Genomic DNA, 14,454 nt, shown 5'->3' on the forward strand with positions numbered 1-14,454 from the left:
AAATAAATAAAGTGAGAGATCGTGATGGTTCCTTGGAAGCTAGGTAGATAACCACTCAGCAGTCAAAACAAGTGGTACGGTGCAGGCTACTGTAGCCTCCCAAGATAGGGGAGATCAAATTATTATTTCAAACCTAATTATGGTTAGTCAAACCGGGGTCAAATACAATTGTCAAATACGTTAAAATAATTGACTGCTTGATACATTTTTGCCATGAAGAAAAGTTCCAATGAAATAGTACCAACATTGCAAACTCCAAGCTAAATCAGGTGCACCTCAAAGATATGCATTTGACCCAGGTCTCTGGAGTCAACGCCATAACCCATAATTCATTTCATAAATAGATGCTTCACCAAATGAAACAATTTTGAAAATATCAATGTTTTGGTTATGGAATAAACATAGCGAAACCATAAATACATCCTGCTTTTTGATTTAGATAACATAGGCAATTCAAGACAATGATTTATGACACTTTATAATCAACACTCTTCTCAGACTTGAACATGTGCAGCCAAAACAAGAAAGGTCTGCAGATATGCCCCAAAACAATAACTTTCCTCTAACTGGCCATGTACACCAAGTATACTAAATATTAGGAATACCTTACTTTGCCCTCAGAACAGCCTCAATTCATTGGGAAATGGACTCTACAAGGTGTCGAAAGTGTTGCACAGGGATGCTGGCCCATGTTGACTCCAATGCTTCCCACAGTTGTGTCAAGTTGGCTGGATGTCCTTTGGGTGGTGGACCATTCTTGATACACACGGGAAACTGTTGAGCGTTGCAGCTCTTAACACAAACTGGTGCGCCTGGCACCTACTACCATACCTCGTTCAAAATCACTAACATTGTCTTGCCCATTCACCCTCAATGGCACACATTCACAATCCAGGTCTCAATTGTCTCAAGGCTTAAAAATCCTTCTTTAACCTGTCTCCTCCCCTTCAACTACACTTGAGTGGATTTAACATCACCTGGTTAGTCTCATGGAAAGAACAGGTGTTAACATTGTGTATACTCAGTGTATGTATGAAACCGATGGTTTAGTTAATGCTGTTCACACTATTTTTACATTCATATTCAAGTTTTTCAACTTTAACGTTCAAACATCAACTTCACCACATACATCCCTTACAATAAATGATTTCGCAATTCATTTACATACAATAACAATCATTACTGTTTACAAAGCCGTCTTTGTTCTCATTATGTTTTGGTTCATCAAACTAACACCCAAGTCCAATGTTACTGCAAAGCAACTCAGTCACTACATTGAAGGAAATGTATTCTATAGAAATGGTTCCGTACACCACTCCTGGGAATGCCAGGGCTTGAAGGTCATGTTATCAGTGCACATTTAGATTTACTACCTACTAGAAATGTGCAGAATAATATCCAGGAAGTTCCAATATTGTTATTCCCATGTGACAGATATATACTAGAGTAATTTTATGGCTTGTTTGTTCACTGGTTTACAGTAAATCACCATTATGTTTCTCACTGGGCATGGTTCACCAATGCATGGCTCGACACCGGTCTTAAAAGGTAACCTTAAGATACGTAATGAGAAAATTTGTGATATTAATTTCATAAGACACATTTTATATTAATCTCCAGACATAAGATGGTTGTGTGAACCACACAACTCATTTCCAAGCATAAGAATCCATTCAACAATACTTCCTGATTATCCTCATAAGACGAGAAGTGAAAATAATTCAGCTGGTGGATCGGGATTTGATTCAAATGTTTAATTTCTGAATTGTACATAGATTAGCTTGTTACAGAAGTTTCATGTAAAACCATGTTCACAGTGAGCACAGAGCCGTGGAGACAGAAATATTTCCATTGCCCTCAAAACAGTCTCATAGCTGTACACACACCTTGCATCTCACTTCGTCCCACAGGTTTAAATCAACTAACTTACACAAGTCTTACCTCTCCCTGGTTTAGTTGGTTTAGTTCATATGCAAAAAAGTATATTTAAAATGATTTAAACAAGAAAAATAAATTAAAATGCAAATAAGTCTGACTGTAGGTAAAATGTTGAATACAAAAAAAATGGTAGCAAAATAGGCGATATGGAATTACTCTCAAATCCCTAATCTCACATAAGTATGGCTATTTTACTGAAAATAAAAAAACTAAGCGTGCACAGCAAACCAATGTGGGTTTGAATGCACTGTAACCTTAATCTACTAACTATCCCACACATACCATTACAAATATTAAGTGTATCTACATACTAAACATAGTCGGGAAAATGAACACGTGAAGTACACAACATATCGTAAAGAAACTGCAAGTAACAGGTGAAAAACTGTGCATACCATCTCATCTTAATAAATACTTGAAGTGAATTGTGCTTTGAGTGAAAGCTACTGAAATGTCAAAAGTTGAGATGCACAACTGAAGAGAGATCATTTCTGCATCCTTGCAGAGGCATTCTCGTGATCAGTTGACTTGCTATGTACTATCCTGTCCTCCAGGGGTCGCTCATATCGTCACCCAGCCTAATCCACTGCCGAGTGCAGCCAATCACATGGTAGAGGAACGGTCTGCAAACATCCTTCCCTGGTATCCTTTTCAAAGGCACTGTACTGGTTATGTCTCTCACAAAGACTGAGGATAAAGTCCATGGGATGATGACCTCCATTCTTGTTATTAATCCTCTAGTAGTTTGTTAAGGAAACATCAGTTTTTAATTCAGTTTTAATATTCTTGTTTCATTATACTTGAAATGAAGAGCAACAGCTGTCGCAACAAAAACACCAAGCACATCCAGTCTTCTGGGGGGGTGGTGGATAAGATGGCTGTGCTGGTGTTGCTGTCAGTAATTCTCATGATGTCTGTACTCTGTAGTACCATTGGCTGCATTATTGCCCAGGAAGGGGGCGGGTCATCAGGATGTGACGACCTGGACATAGTTAGCAGGGTAAAGGCCCACCTCTCCGTTGGCCAGCTGCCCTTTGCACCAGCCCTGCTCGTCCTCCACACCCATCTTCATTAGTTCTTCACCTGAGTGATGAGAGAGCAGAAAGCACAGCGGACCATGCTTAAATAATAACTCACACTTTCTCCCAGTCCCATGTATATCGGGAATATTCCACAGACACCACCTGTTGTAATGTACTGAATCTGAATCTCAGTTTTGTTACAGGGACCACCATAAGGTGGCAGCATAATTACCTGTGTAAATCGTGTTCTCACCATATCCAAATAGTTGAAATGACTAAAATATTGACATCTAGCTATATCACCTCTTAGTTTAATCTGAGGTGCTCTTCTAGAAAGCAAAAGCTCAGTGTGAGGGCTTATTCCTCCAAAGTATCGTTAACCCCTGCCTCAAATGATTTGGCATTTTGTGATCCCTCAAGACTGGAACCAAAGTAGACCAAAAGCAAGGCCACAGTGCACTAAGGTCTACTAAGGTCTATCCACATGGGGACTTCAACTCCTATTATCCAGTATCCACTCCAAATCCAAGGGTGTACGACCCCCCTCTGTGTAGATATCTACTAATCTAGGAGATAGACCCAGACATTGGCTCCCAGTTAGACTGGGCTCTGACGTGGGCTTAAACTGGTTAAGCTCCACTGGGAGGAAGACTTGAGTGTGACCCCAACCAAACAGAGGGGCCTTAGCACTGCCTTAACGGCAGTTTTATTTCCACTGGCGTAACAAAGGGTCCTCTAGGGTCGTCGTGATCATGGGAATTAACTGCTAATCAAAATAATGGACAATTTTACCCTGTGCCTTTTAGCTGGCAGGAATCATCTAGGATAAAATAACTGAATTTTGTGAAGTCTCTTGACAAATGACAAGTATGGTTGAGTTCAAGGTTCATTCACACACGTTGCACAAAACATAATCGTCATGACCATCAATTGCAACACTTACCTGCAGTGTTGACGAGTTGTAGGGGTTTAAAAATGATTATTTGATAATCATTTAGTTTGGCAACATGCATTGCCTTCTTATTAGTTACATTTTGAGTGTTAAACATCCAGAATTAAGATGAGTAACTTCGCCCAAAGCTGTAAACACAGTAATGTTTCAAACAGGACATCCTACGAAATAATTATAATCAAGGATATATGTGTAAAAAAAATCAGACCAAAGGGAACCAAGGCTGATCCTGTACGATACATATCCTTTCCATAACTAAATCAGGTAAGTGGTAGGATACAAATAATATCGCTGCACAGGGTCTTCAAATCTGATGCTCATGTTGTGCAAATCACACTTGTATTAATTCTCCTACTGTTTCTCATTTTTTTAAATTCAACACGTTTCTAGACCAAATGAACAAACGGTGAATTAATATCCATGCCACTAGTTTAGCAAGACAAAGTGTGCATTAGGACCAAAGTGAGCTGTGGCTGCCATGCATACATTGGTCCGAGTGTGTGTGTGTGTGTGTGTGTGTGTGTGTCGATGTCCGGTGACATTAATAAGCATTAGTAGGGATTAATACCTGCTTTAAAGCTCAGCTCATCCGCCTCCTGCCCAGTGTAATCATACAACGCTCTAACTCGTACACCTGCTACCTTCTCTTCCTCCTCCACCCCATTAGCAGCGATGACCTTTTTGGGGATGTCTTCGTCAGACCAGTCTGATGAGTAGTCTTTAACCCCTCTATTGACAGGAAAGGAAAAAGGGCAGAGGGTTAGTATCCCTTGGCAAAAAAAAAGCTAAACAAATCTATTACTTTGAGTAGTCATACAAGGATGGTATGAAGAAAACACTGAACATGTAATATTCTCTTCCAAACTACACATGGAGGCTGAAACCAGAAATCAAAACATTGTCATAAAACGGCCGTGTATTCTCATGTCACTGTAGCAATAACTAACCAACAGAGGGTGGTAGCGACCACAGGTCCCCCCCCCCCCCAACAAGTTCTATGAAAGGTGACACTACATCAATATACCTTCATTTGATCGCAGTGCTCACACACTCAGATGAACATCTGTGACTGGTGTATGTTAACTGAATATGGAGGTTAAATGCAACACAAGAATAAAAAAAAAGGCAAAAAATACATAAGGCCTCTGACTCAGCACTAGTACAAACACTAATTAGAGGCTGCAGCTCTCTGTGGATACAGGAAGTTAACTCCTTGGGGGACCAAGGGTTACTAAGAACACAAGACAAATACAGTAGCAGAAGCCAAATAGTTCTTCAAAAGCTGGAATAATTGTAGTCTAAACACCTCAGAGGTTCAGTATACGTCTCTGGAGCAAACCAACAAGGAGTTAAACAATAACTGTCATCCTTTCGTTTGTCATGTTTTTGAAAAATAAAAACTCTGCCTCGTGTACCAAAGTTATTCATTTTTATTACAAATAAAAAAAGGATGTACTCCTCATAAACATCCATTGTCCCATGGTGACAGTGAGTCAGAAAAACAAGATACTGTCCTCCACAACTATTTTTCCCAGTCTTTCCTGCTCCCTGCACAAGGCAACTATTGTATTATAGAAGATGAATGACATGTTAACATTGTTAACTGCCCTAAAGCTGAGAAGACAAGTCATGAATAGTGGTGCAGTCAGACAAAGAGTAATCTCTAAATTTGAACAACTAATTTGGTACAGAAGCTACTGTGATTGTGACCTGCAAATGACCCGAGAGCACAGTTACCTGGTGGTCTCCTGAGGGGTCTGGGGTGCCTCCTCGCTCGAAGGGACAATGTTGGTCAGGGTGACCACGTCCTCGGCCCGGCTGTTCCTCGCCTTCTGGTTGGAGATGGAGCGGTTTGACTCAGGGGACCACTCCTGGGACAAACAGACGTCTTTTATTAACAGTTACTTTAAAAAGCATGGAACTATTTTATGTTTTCTAACTATCACCAGCTGGTAACATCCCATTTTCTCACACATACAGATGCTTCTTCCAAACAGTATAGCTTATTTTGAACATCTCTCACACTTACTGAGTGAAATATTTATTGTATTCATCTGGCATATTGTGTTTTTTAAAGTTTGTTTTATCAATGCAGTCGATCAAAACCACACCCAAACACCACAAAAGAACAGCCACCTCACAGAACTGTAATTTAAACCAAAATCACCATCCAGTGAAAAGCGGAGAAAGAAAATGACAATAAACGGGTGTTAACTGATAACTGGGGGTACAGTTTCGCCAGTCACATGTTGAGGCATCATCTTTGGGAGGATACTAAATAACCAGAGCGCTTTTGAAGCCTTGTGCCTAGTGCTGGAGCCACTACAGAGAGCTGTGCTGCTCCCCAGCCAGGACAAAGGGCCCCTGTGTCCGGGGAAACCAGTGGGAATGCCAAAGGATTCCTAAGGAGACAGAGGAGAGCTGCCTCGTTCTCACTCTCCACAAGCTTCACAGTGGCTTTGCCTGGAACTGGAAACCAACGCCGGTTTCCAGATCAACATACTCCTGTGTGCCAGCTATCGCCAGCTTTAAACTGATCATTATGAAGTAGAGGATTTTTTTGTTCACAGTAGCTGTAATTTTCCACAAAACAGAAAAATTGCATTTTGCAGCCTCCTGCATGTGCAGTAGAGTGAAGGTGGTGACTGAGGAGCAGTTTTAATGGTCTGGCTTACGACCCTTGGGCTGTGTGTGGGGTGGTCAGAGCAGGCTTTAGCTCTAAGGAAGCACTCCAGCATTCCAGAACCCACTCAGGTCCACATGTCACACAAGGGCCCATTCAATGTCATCCCCTTTCGGGAATTTACCAACAGTTCAAGCAAGAGCTCAATATGGCTCTATGGAGAAGATTTCTTATTTATATGAACAGTGAATACCTTTTACAACGTTTCTTTACCAGATCATTTGGGTTTCATATATACTATTTGAAAATCAGTAAACATAGGCAACATTTATAAGCTTACGGTATGCAATTTGTATTGTAACTCATGTGCCCTCATTCAATAGACAATTGTTTACATAAAAAAAGGTTAGACCGACAAATGTCCTTTACCTCAAACTGTGGCCAGTTCATGCTCATCCCAGGCCCATGGGTGTTTCTCCACCACCTCAGGTCTTCGCTGTCATTGGCTGCAGTGATGGTCTGGCCCAGGTCACTGTACAGGACCTTGAATCTAAGGGACAAATTCCTCTGTTAAATCACTGGAGTCACATTCTCCACACAATACTGTGGTCAATGCGTAAGACTGCATCCACCCGTGTTGAACTAACGACAAGTATGTAATGTGAACATCTTGGGTATGAACACACAGGATAACAGGGGTCTGTGGCAAAATGAGAGCACACGCGTCAAAAACCATTTCATTATAGGAACATAAAATACTTCAAACCATTTTTCTATTTTGTTTTTTAAATGGGAGGATATGCAGAGGTCCACAAATAAAACTGAAATCACCATAACATTTTTTTTATTTAGCCTTCTATTGGAATGTGTGACTGAGGTTGTTTTTGTTGTGGGATTGGTCGACTTTATCCAGCCAAACCCATAGATCAACTCTTACTGTACTATGCCAGGTTTATCTCAACCTCTGGTAATACCAAGCTATAAGAATGTGGCCAAATTCCACTGAATATTTGTTCAGCCCAACCATCGACAGTACCATGGTCACCTGGCCCTTGTCTAAATACAGTAAGGACCTGATATGAAAGACTGCTAGTTAATGGACAACACCAGCAGTTGAACATTCACTCCTTGTGTACACATACTGTTGAACAGAAATGTAGGCTAATACTACAAAGTAGTTGCACTATTAGATGCCCARGCTCAACGTTTACTGTTCAATCTTATCAATCTATGCAACTGTAAAACATGACTGATGTCTCATCATACCTGTATGTAACAAATGMCCAGTACCCAATTCAAGATAAATGGAAAATATATTTCTTATGAAATAAATATATGAACCAAGATACGTTGTAAACCATTAATAGATGTGTCCAGAAAAAGAATAAATAAGATTACCTCACTTCACTCAAGATATTTCACAGAACAAGGGTAGAGGTACTAGTCAGCAGAATGTGTGATTGTCATACCCATCCTTGCTGGAGAGGTCCATGTGTTTGTGGATGTCCAGCAGYACCTCCTTGAAGAAGCACAGCCTGTTCTTCTCGGCCTCCTGGGTGATCTCAAATACCTGCTCCATGTCCTCCATGTAGCGTGGGTTACAGCGGTTCAGCTCCTCCAAAGCCTTCTCATAGCGCTCCTTTGCCTGGAGTTAAAAATCAGACACACAACTAACTAGACCTCTGGCTTCAGACACAGATCACAGCATCACCATCTTTACGTGCAAAAAAAAAAAAATGGGAGTAAACGGTAGAAACGCATTAGCCATTTACACTACCGTTCAAAAGTCTGGGGTCACTTAGAAATGTCCTTGTTTTTGAAAGAAGCAACATTTTTTGTCCATTAAAATAACGTCAAATTGATCAGAAATACAGTGTAGACATTGTTAATGTTGTAAATGACAATTGTAGCTGGAAACGGCAGATTTTTTATGTAACATCTACATAGGCATACAGAGGCCCATTATCAGCAACCATCACTCCGGTGTTCCAAAGGCATGTTGTGTAAGCTAATCCAAGTTTATCATTTTAAAAAGGCTAATTGATCATTAAGAAAACCCTGTTTCAATTATGTTAGCACAGCTGAAAACTGTTGTCCTGATTTAAAGAATAATAAAACTCGCCTTCAGACGACTTGAGTATCTGGAGCATCAGCATTTGTGGGTTCGATTACAGGCTTAAAATGGCTAGAAACAAAGAACTTTCTTCTGAAACTCGTTAGTCTATTCTTGTTCTGAGAAATGAAGGCTATTCCATGCGAGAAATTGACAAGAAACTGAAAATCTCGTACAACGCTGTGTACTACTCCCTTCACAGAACAGCGCAAACTGTCTCTAACCAGAATAGAAAGAGGAGTGGGAGGCCCCGGTGCACAACTGAGCAAAGGACAAGTCCATTAGAGTGTCTAGTTTGAGAAACAGACGCCTCACAAGTCCTCAACTGGCAGCTTCATTAAATAGTACCCGCAAAACACCAGTCTCAATGTCAACAGTGAAGAGGCGACTCCGGGATGCTGGCCTTCTAGGCAGAGTTCCTCTGTCCAGTGTCTGTGTTCTTTTCCCCATCTTAATCTTTTCTTTTTATTGACCAGTCTGAAATATGGTTTTTTCCTTTGCAACTCAATTAGCCTTTTAAAATGATAAACTTGGATTATCTTACACAACATGCCTTTGGAACACCGGAGTGATGGTTGCTGATAATGGACCTATGTAGATATTCCATTTAAAAAATCTGCCATTTCCAGTAACAATATTCATTTACAACATTAACAATGTCTACACTGTATTTCTGATCAATTTGATGTTGTTTTAAAATGGACAAAAAAAAACCTTGCTTTTGAAAGAAAAGCTCATTTGTAAGTGATACCAAACTTTTGAACGGTAGTGTACATTTATATATTTTGTCCAGTTATACCATTTTAAATATTTATACATTTAAAAAAAAAAACATCAGATGCCAGGAAGCACTTGGCTTTGACCTAGCTAATGTTGTTTGGCATGTTGGTAATCTGAGAGAAAGAGCCTGCCCTCCCTGAGCAGACAGAGAGCCGTTATGGGGTGTAGTCACAAGAGATTAGCTGTGGGCAAGTAAACAGACATAAATCCAGAAAAACTGGATTTACTGTCTAAATTACAAATTATCCCTACATTCTAAATTAGGTGGAGCTTTGTTTATAGGAAAGCTTTGATTACAAAATCAACATCAATGGGACCTTACTGTGCACTTCCTACAGCTCATTATAGTTTAGACATGGGAGACTAACAGTAACAGCCTCTACAGATCCAGCCAGTCAAAAACAGCTGCCAGTCCATATGCGTGTCGCTGCAAAGCTGCCACCTGACAAGCCTCAGCACGCCAAACAGTCATGTTTAAAAAAAGGCACATCGGTATGTGCTTCCCCACCCACAATTTSACACTTGACTACAGGCTGCCTCTAGACAGCACACCAACTAAAACAAAGCTCTGTAACTGCACTGAACCAACTCCGCCAACACATCTGCTATTTAGACTGGACAATTAGCTGATCCTATATGTAACCTTTATTTWACTAGGCAAGTCAGTTAAGAACACATTCTTATTTACAATGACGGCCTACCCGGGCCAAACCCGGACGACGCTGGGCCAATTGTGCGCCGCCCTATGGGACTCCCAATCACGGCCGGTTGTGATACAGCCTGGACTCGAACCAGGGTGTCTGTAGTGATGCCTCTAGCACGGAGATGCAGTGCCTTAGACCGCTGCGCCACTCGGGAGCCCAAAAGGCGGGTACAAATAACATATTGAATGCTCAAGAGTTTGGCTTGTCACTTGGGTTCAAGGGTTAACAGTAGGTTCAAAAGTATCAGGATTCCAGCTAAAGTACAGCGTGTAAGAAAAAACCTCAATGACGTCACAAGCCTCTTGACTAAAATAAACGTAATGCAAACTGATGACTACTTATTGTTCACATATGATCGGTGGAGTTTCAGTACCTTCTCCGATTCCTGGTTGCATTTCTCCACACGGTCTGTAAATTTGCGGACCTCTTCCGGTGACTTGGTGGGGTCAGCCTTGGCATGGGTCTCGCGAGTCAAAGCAGTCTTCTCCTCCTTACAGGTCTGGTGGTAACTCTTCRTAGACGACTCCACCTTGGACAGAGGAATTTCTCTATTTACAATAATCGCCAACCCCACATCTACATTGTATTTGGTACAAATCATTCCCTAGGCTCTAGACCTCAGCTAAATCTGATAATTAATAGTGTGGCTGTTGAACAAGTCAAGGAGACAAAATTACTTGGTATTACCTTAGAATGTAAACTGTCATTGTCAAAACGTATAGATTCTATGGTTGTAAAGATGGGGAGAGGTCTGTACATAATAATATTACACTTTGAATTGACACCGCACTCCAAAAAGRAAGTCCTGCAGGCTGTAATTTTGTATTATCTTGATTATTGTCCAGTCATGTGGTCAAGTGCTGCAAAGAAAGACATATTTAAGCTGCAGCTGGGCCCGGAACAGAGCAGCACGTCTTGCTCTTCATTGTAATCAGATYGATAATATACATACMATGCATACCAGTCTCTCTTGGCTAAGAGTTGAGATTGTATCTTATAAAAAGAAGAGACGCAGTCAATGTGTTGAAAATTCCAAATTGTTTGTATAGTCAACTGACACACAGCTCTGAGACACACACCTAGCCCACCCGACATGCCACCAAGGGTCTTTCCACAGTCCCCAAATCCAGAACAAATTTAACAAAGCGTACAGTATTATATAGAGCCATTATTGCATGGAACTCCCATCTCATATTCCTCAAATTAACAGCAATCCTGGTTTCAGAAAACAGATAAAGCAACACCTCACGGCACAACGCCTATCCCCTATCTGACCCAGATATTTTGTGTTTATGTATTGATACACTACATGACCAAAACTATYTGGACACTTGATCTTCAAACATCTCAATCCAAAATCACAGACATTAATATGGAGTTGGTCCCTCTGCTGCAACAGCAGCCTCCACTCTTCTGGGAAGGCTTTCCACTAGAAGTTGGAACATTGCTGTGGGGACTTGCTTCCTTTCAGCCACAAGAGAATTAGGTTGGCCACTGATGTTGGGCGATTAGGACTGGCTCGCAGTTGGCGTTCCAATTCATCCCAAAGGTGTTCGATGGGGTTGAGGTCAGGGCTCTGTGCAGGCCAGTTAAGTTCATCCACACACCGATCTTGACAASCCATYTCTGTARGGACCTTGCTTTGTGCACGGGGGCATTGCCATGCTGAAACAGGAAACGGCCTTCCCCAAACTGTTGCCACAAAGTTGGAAGCAAAGAATTGTCTAGAACGTCATTGTATGCTGTAGCGTTAAGATTTCCCTTCACTGCAACTAAGGGGCCTAGCCAGAAGCATGAAAAACAGCCTCAGACCATTATTCCTCCTCCCCCAAACTTTAGTTGGCACTATGCATTGGGGTGTTCTCCTGGCATCCGCCAAACACAGATTCATCTGTAGGCCTGCCAGATGGTGAAGTGTGATTCATCACTTCAGAGAACGCGTTTCTATTACTCCAGAGTCCAAATGGCAGCGAGCTTTACATCACAGCTTTACACCACTCCAGCCGACACTTGGCATTGCGCATAGTGATCTTAAGCTTGGATCAGCGTCTACTCTGCCATGGAAACCCATTTCATTAAGCTCCCGACAAACAGTTCTTGCGCTGACGTTGCTTCCAGAGGCAGTTCGGAACTCCGTAGTGAGTGTTGCAACCGAGGACAGACAATTTTTACGCGCTTCAGCACTCAACGGTCCCGATCTGTGAGCGTATTTCTTTTATTTTACCCCAATTTCATTGATAGTAGTTAGTCTTGTCTCATCGCTGCAACTCCCATACGGACTCGGGAGAGGCGAAGGTCGAGAGCCATGCGTCCTCAAACACAACCAAGCCGCTCTGCTTCTTGACACAATGCACATCCAACCCYGAAGCCAGCTGCACCAATGTGTCGGAGGAAACACCGTACACCTAGCGACCTGGTCAGCGTGCACTGTGCCCGGCTCGCCACAGGAGTCGCTAGTGCGCAATGAGACAAGGATATCCCTGCCGGCCAAACCCTCCCTAGCCCGGACGACGCAGGGCCAATTGTGTGCCGCATCATGGGCCTCCCGGTCYCGGTCGGCTGCAACAGAGCCTGGGCTCGAACCCAGAATCTCTGGTGGCACTAAGGCACTGCGCCACCCGGGAGGCCGTTGTGTGCCTATTTTAACGCGGCTGAGCCATTTCCACTTCACAATAACACCACTTACAGTTGACCGGGGCAGCTCTAGCGGGGCAGAAATTTGACGAATTGCCTTGTTGGAAAGTTGGCATCCTATGACGGTGCCACATTGAAAGTCAATGAGCTCTTCAGTAAGGCCATTCTACTGCCAATGTTTGTCTATGGAGATTGCATGGATGTGTGCTCCATTTTATACACCTAGGTGTGACCGAAATTGCCAAATCTACTCATTTGAATGGGTGTCCACATACACTATATATACAAAAGTATGTAGGCTGTGTGCCATTTTACAATGTATGTAGTTCTGTCCTTGAGCTTTTCTTGTATATTGTTACATTTTAAGTCATTTAGCAGCTGCTCTTATCCAGCGCAACTTACGGTGGCAAATGCATACATTTTTCATACCGGTATCCCGTGGGAATCAAACCTACAAATCTGGCGTTGCAAGATTCATGTTTTACCAACTGAGCCACACAAGACTAGCAACATTAATGTTCTTTATTATGTCATGTTTCATGTTTTGTGTGGACCCCAGGAAGAGTGGCTTCTGCTTTCACAACAGCTAATGGGGATCCTAATAAAATACCAAACAATACTTAACACAATGTATACTACTAATCTATTATTGGTCATTCAGGGTTGATGTCTAAACATTAAACTGGTAAAAAAATTAAAAATAATCAAATAAGAGCAACACTCACGTCTTTCAGTTTCCGGACCCAGGGTTTCTGTGCCTTGCGGAATCCTTCATCTGCATCCTTTGTCTCCCGGAACCCTCCGATCATCTGCTTGTGGAAGGCATCTTTCTGCCAGTTACGGATCTTCTCGCTGTCCTCCACAGCCAGGTGCTCCTTCAGTTCCATGTGGATCTCACTCAGCCTATCAGCAGCATTCATGAAGGCATGCCAAGCCTTCTCCAGGGTGCCATACTGAGGCCCTTCAGGGGGATAATGGACATATTTTGGATAATGGACACCCTTCACAGGGTTAAATGGACACATTTCACTCCAATAACACTTGGCTCCAAGTCATTTAATGAGAGTGAAGTCATTATCAACCAGTAAATGATGACCTATATCTTTGGGAAGGCGTGTCATATCCGTTTTATGTACTAGTCACTGACAGGGTGAGAATGAGATAAATGTTGAGGCAGTATATGAGCTTTACTACAGGCTCTTTTGGGAGTGGCCACGGCGAATGAGTCCCTCCACTACCAGGCCAACTCACCTTTCTCCACCACGCCCCTCCACTTCTTGGCCCAGTCACTCAGCTGCTGGGAATAGCCCTTCTCAATCTTGGCCCGCTCTGCGAAGCAGCCGACTAGCTCGTTGCACAGCTTGTGTCCATCGTCGATACGCTTCACCGTCCTCTTGTAGTGCCCCGGCTAAGTAAAGATGGACACACACTTGCGTAAGAAAGATCTGCTACATATGGAGAACAGTCACTTAATCATTATTACCGCATATGAGTCTCATTCGGAACGTTGCAGACTCCTTGATATCTGCAATAACCCCAACCTTAGTGATGATTCAGCAAAACACAAATTGGCTTCTTATTTATTTACTAAATAAAATACTAACACAGAATACACATACACGATATGATGGCTTGTTACACAATGGAAAGGGGGTGGAGAAAGACAGCGTCAACTTACCGTACATACA

At 42.1% G+C, this 14,454-nt stretch overlaps 1 protein-coding gene across 6 annotated transcripts in view; it reads right to left on the minus strand.

The window, feature by feature from the left end:
- Positions 1–1,739: 1,739 nt before the first annotated feature.
- The window catches only part of LOC111973991 (protein kinase C and casein kinase II substrate protein 3), a 34,142-nt gene continuing 21,427 nt past the window's right edge, over positions 1,740–14,454 (minus strand). For 5 of the 6 annotated variants that reach the window (XM_024001480.2, XM_024001479.2, XM_024001475.2 and 2 more), the window contains 8 exons: positions 14,018–14,174; positions 13,492–13,727; positions 10,506–10,661; positions 8,005–8,180; positions 6,965–7,085; positions 5,650–5,783; positions 4,481–4,641; positions 1,740–3,021 (listed from right to left, as the gene is read on the minus strand). In XM_024001480.2, coding sequence (XP_023857248.1) covers positions 2,906–3,021; positions 4,481–4,641; positions 5,650–5,783; positions 6,965–7,085; positions 8,005–8,180; positions 10,506–10,661; positions 13,492–13,727; positions 14,018–14,174 — 1,257 coding nt within the window. In that variant the 3' untranslated portion in view covers positions 1,740–2,905. The remainder of the gene's footprint in view (positions 3,022–4,480; positions 4,642–5,649; positions 5,784–6,964; positions 7,086–8,004; positions 8,181–10,505; positions 10,662–13,491; positions 13,728–14,017; positions 14,175–14,454) is intronic. The other variant, XM_024001481.2, reaches the window with a different exon arrangement.

Source organism: Salvelinus sp. IW2-2015, linkage group LG15 (genome assembly GCF_002910315.2).
Source record: "Salvelinus sp. IW2-2015 linkage group LG15, ASM291031v2, whole genome shotgun sequence".
NCBI classification, from domain to species: domain Eukaryota; kingdom Metazoa; phylum Chordata; class Actinopteri; order Salmoniformes; family Salmonidae; genus Salvelinus; species Salvelinus sp. IW2-2015.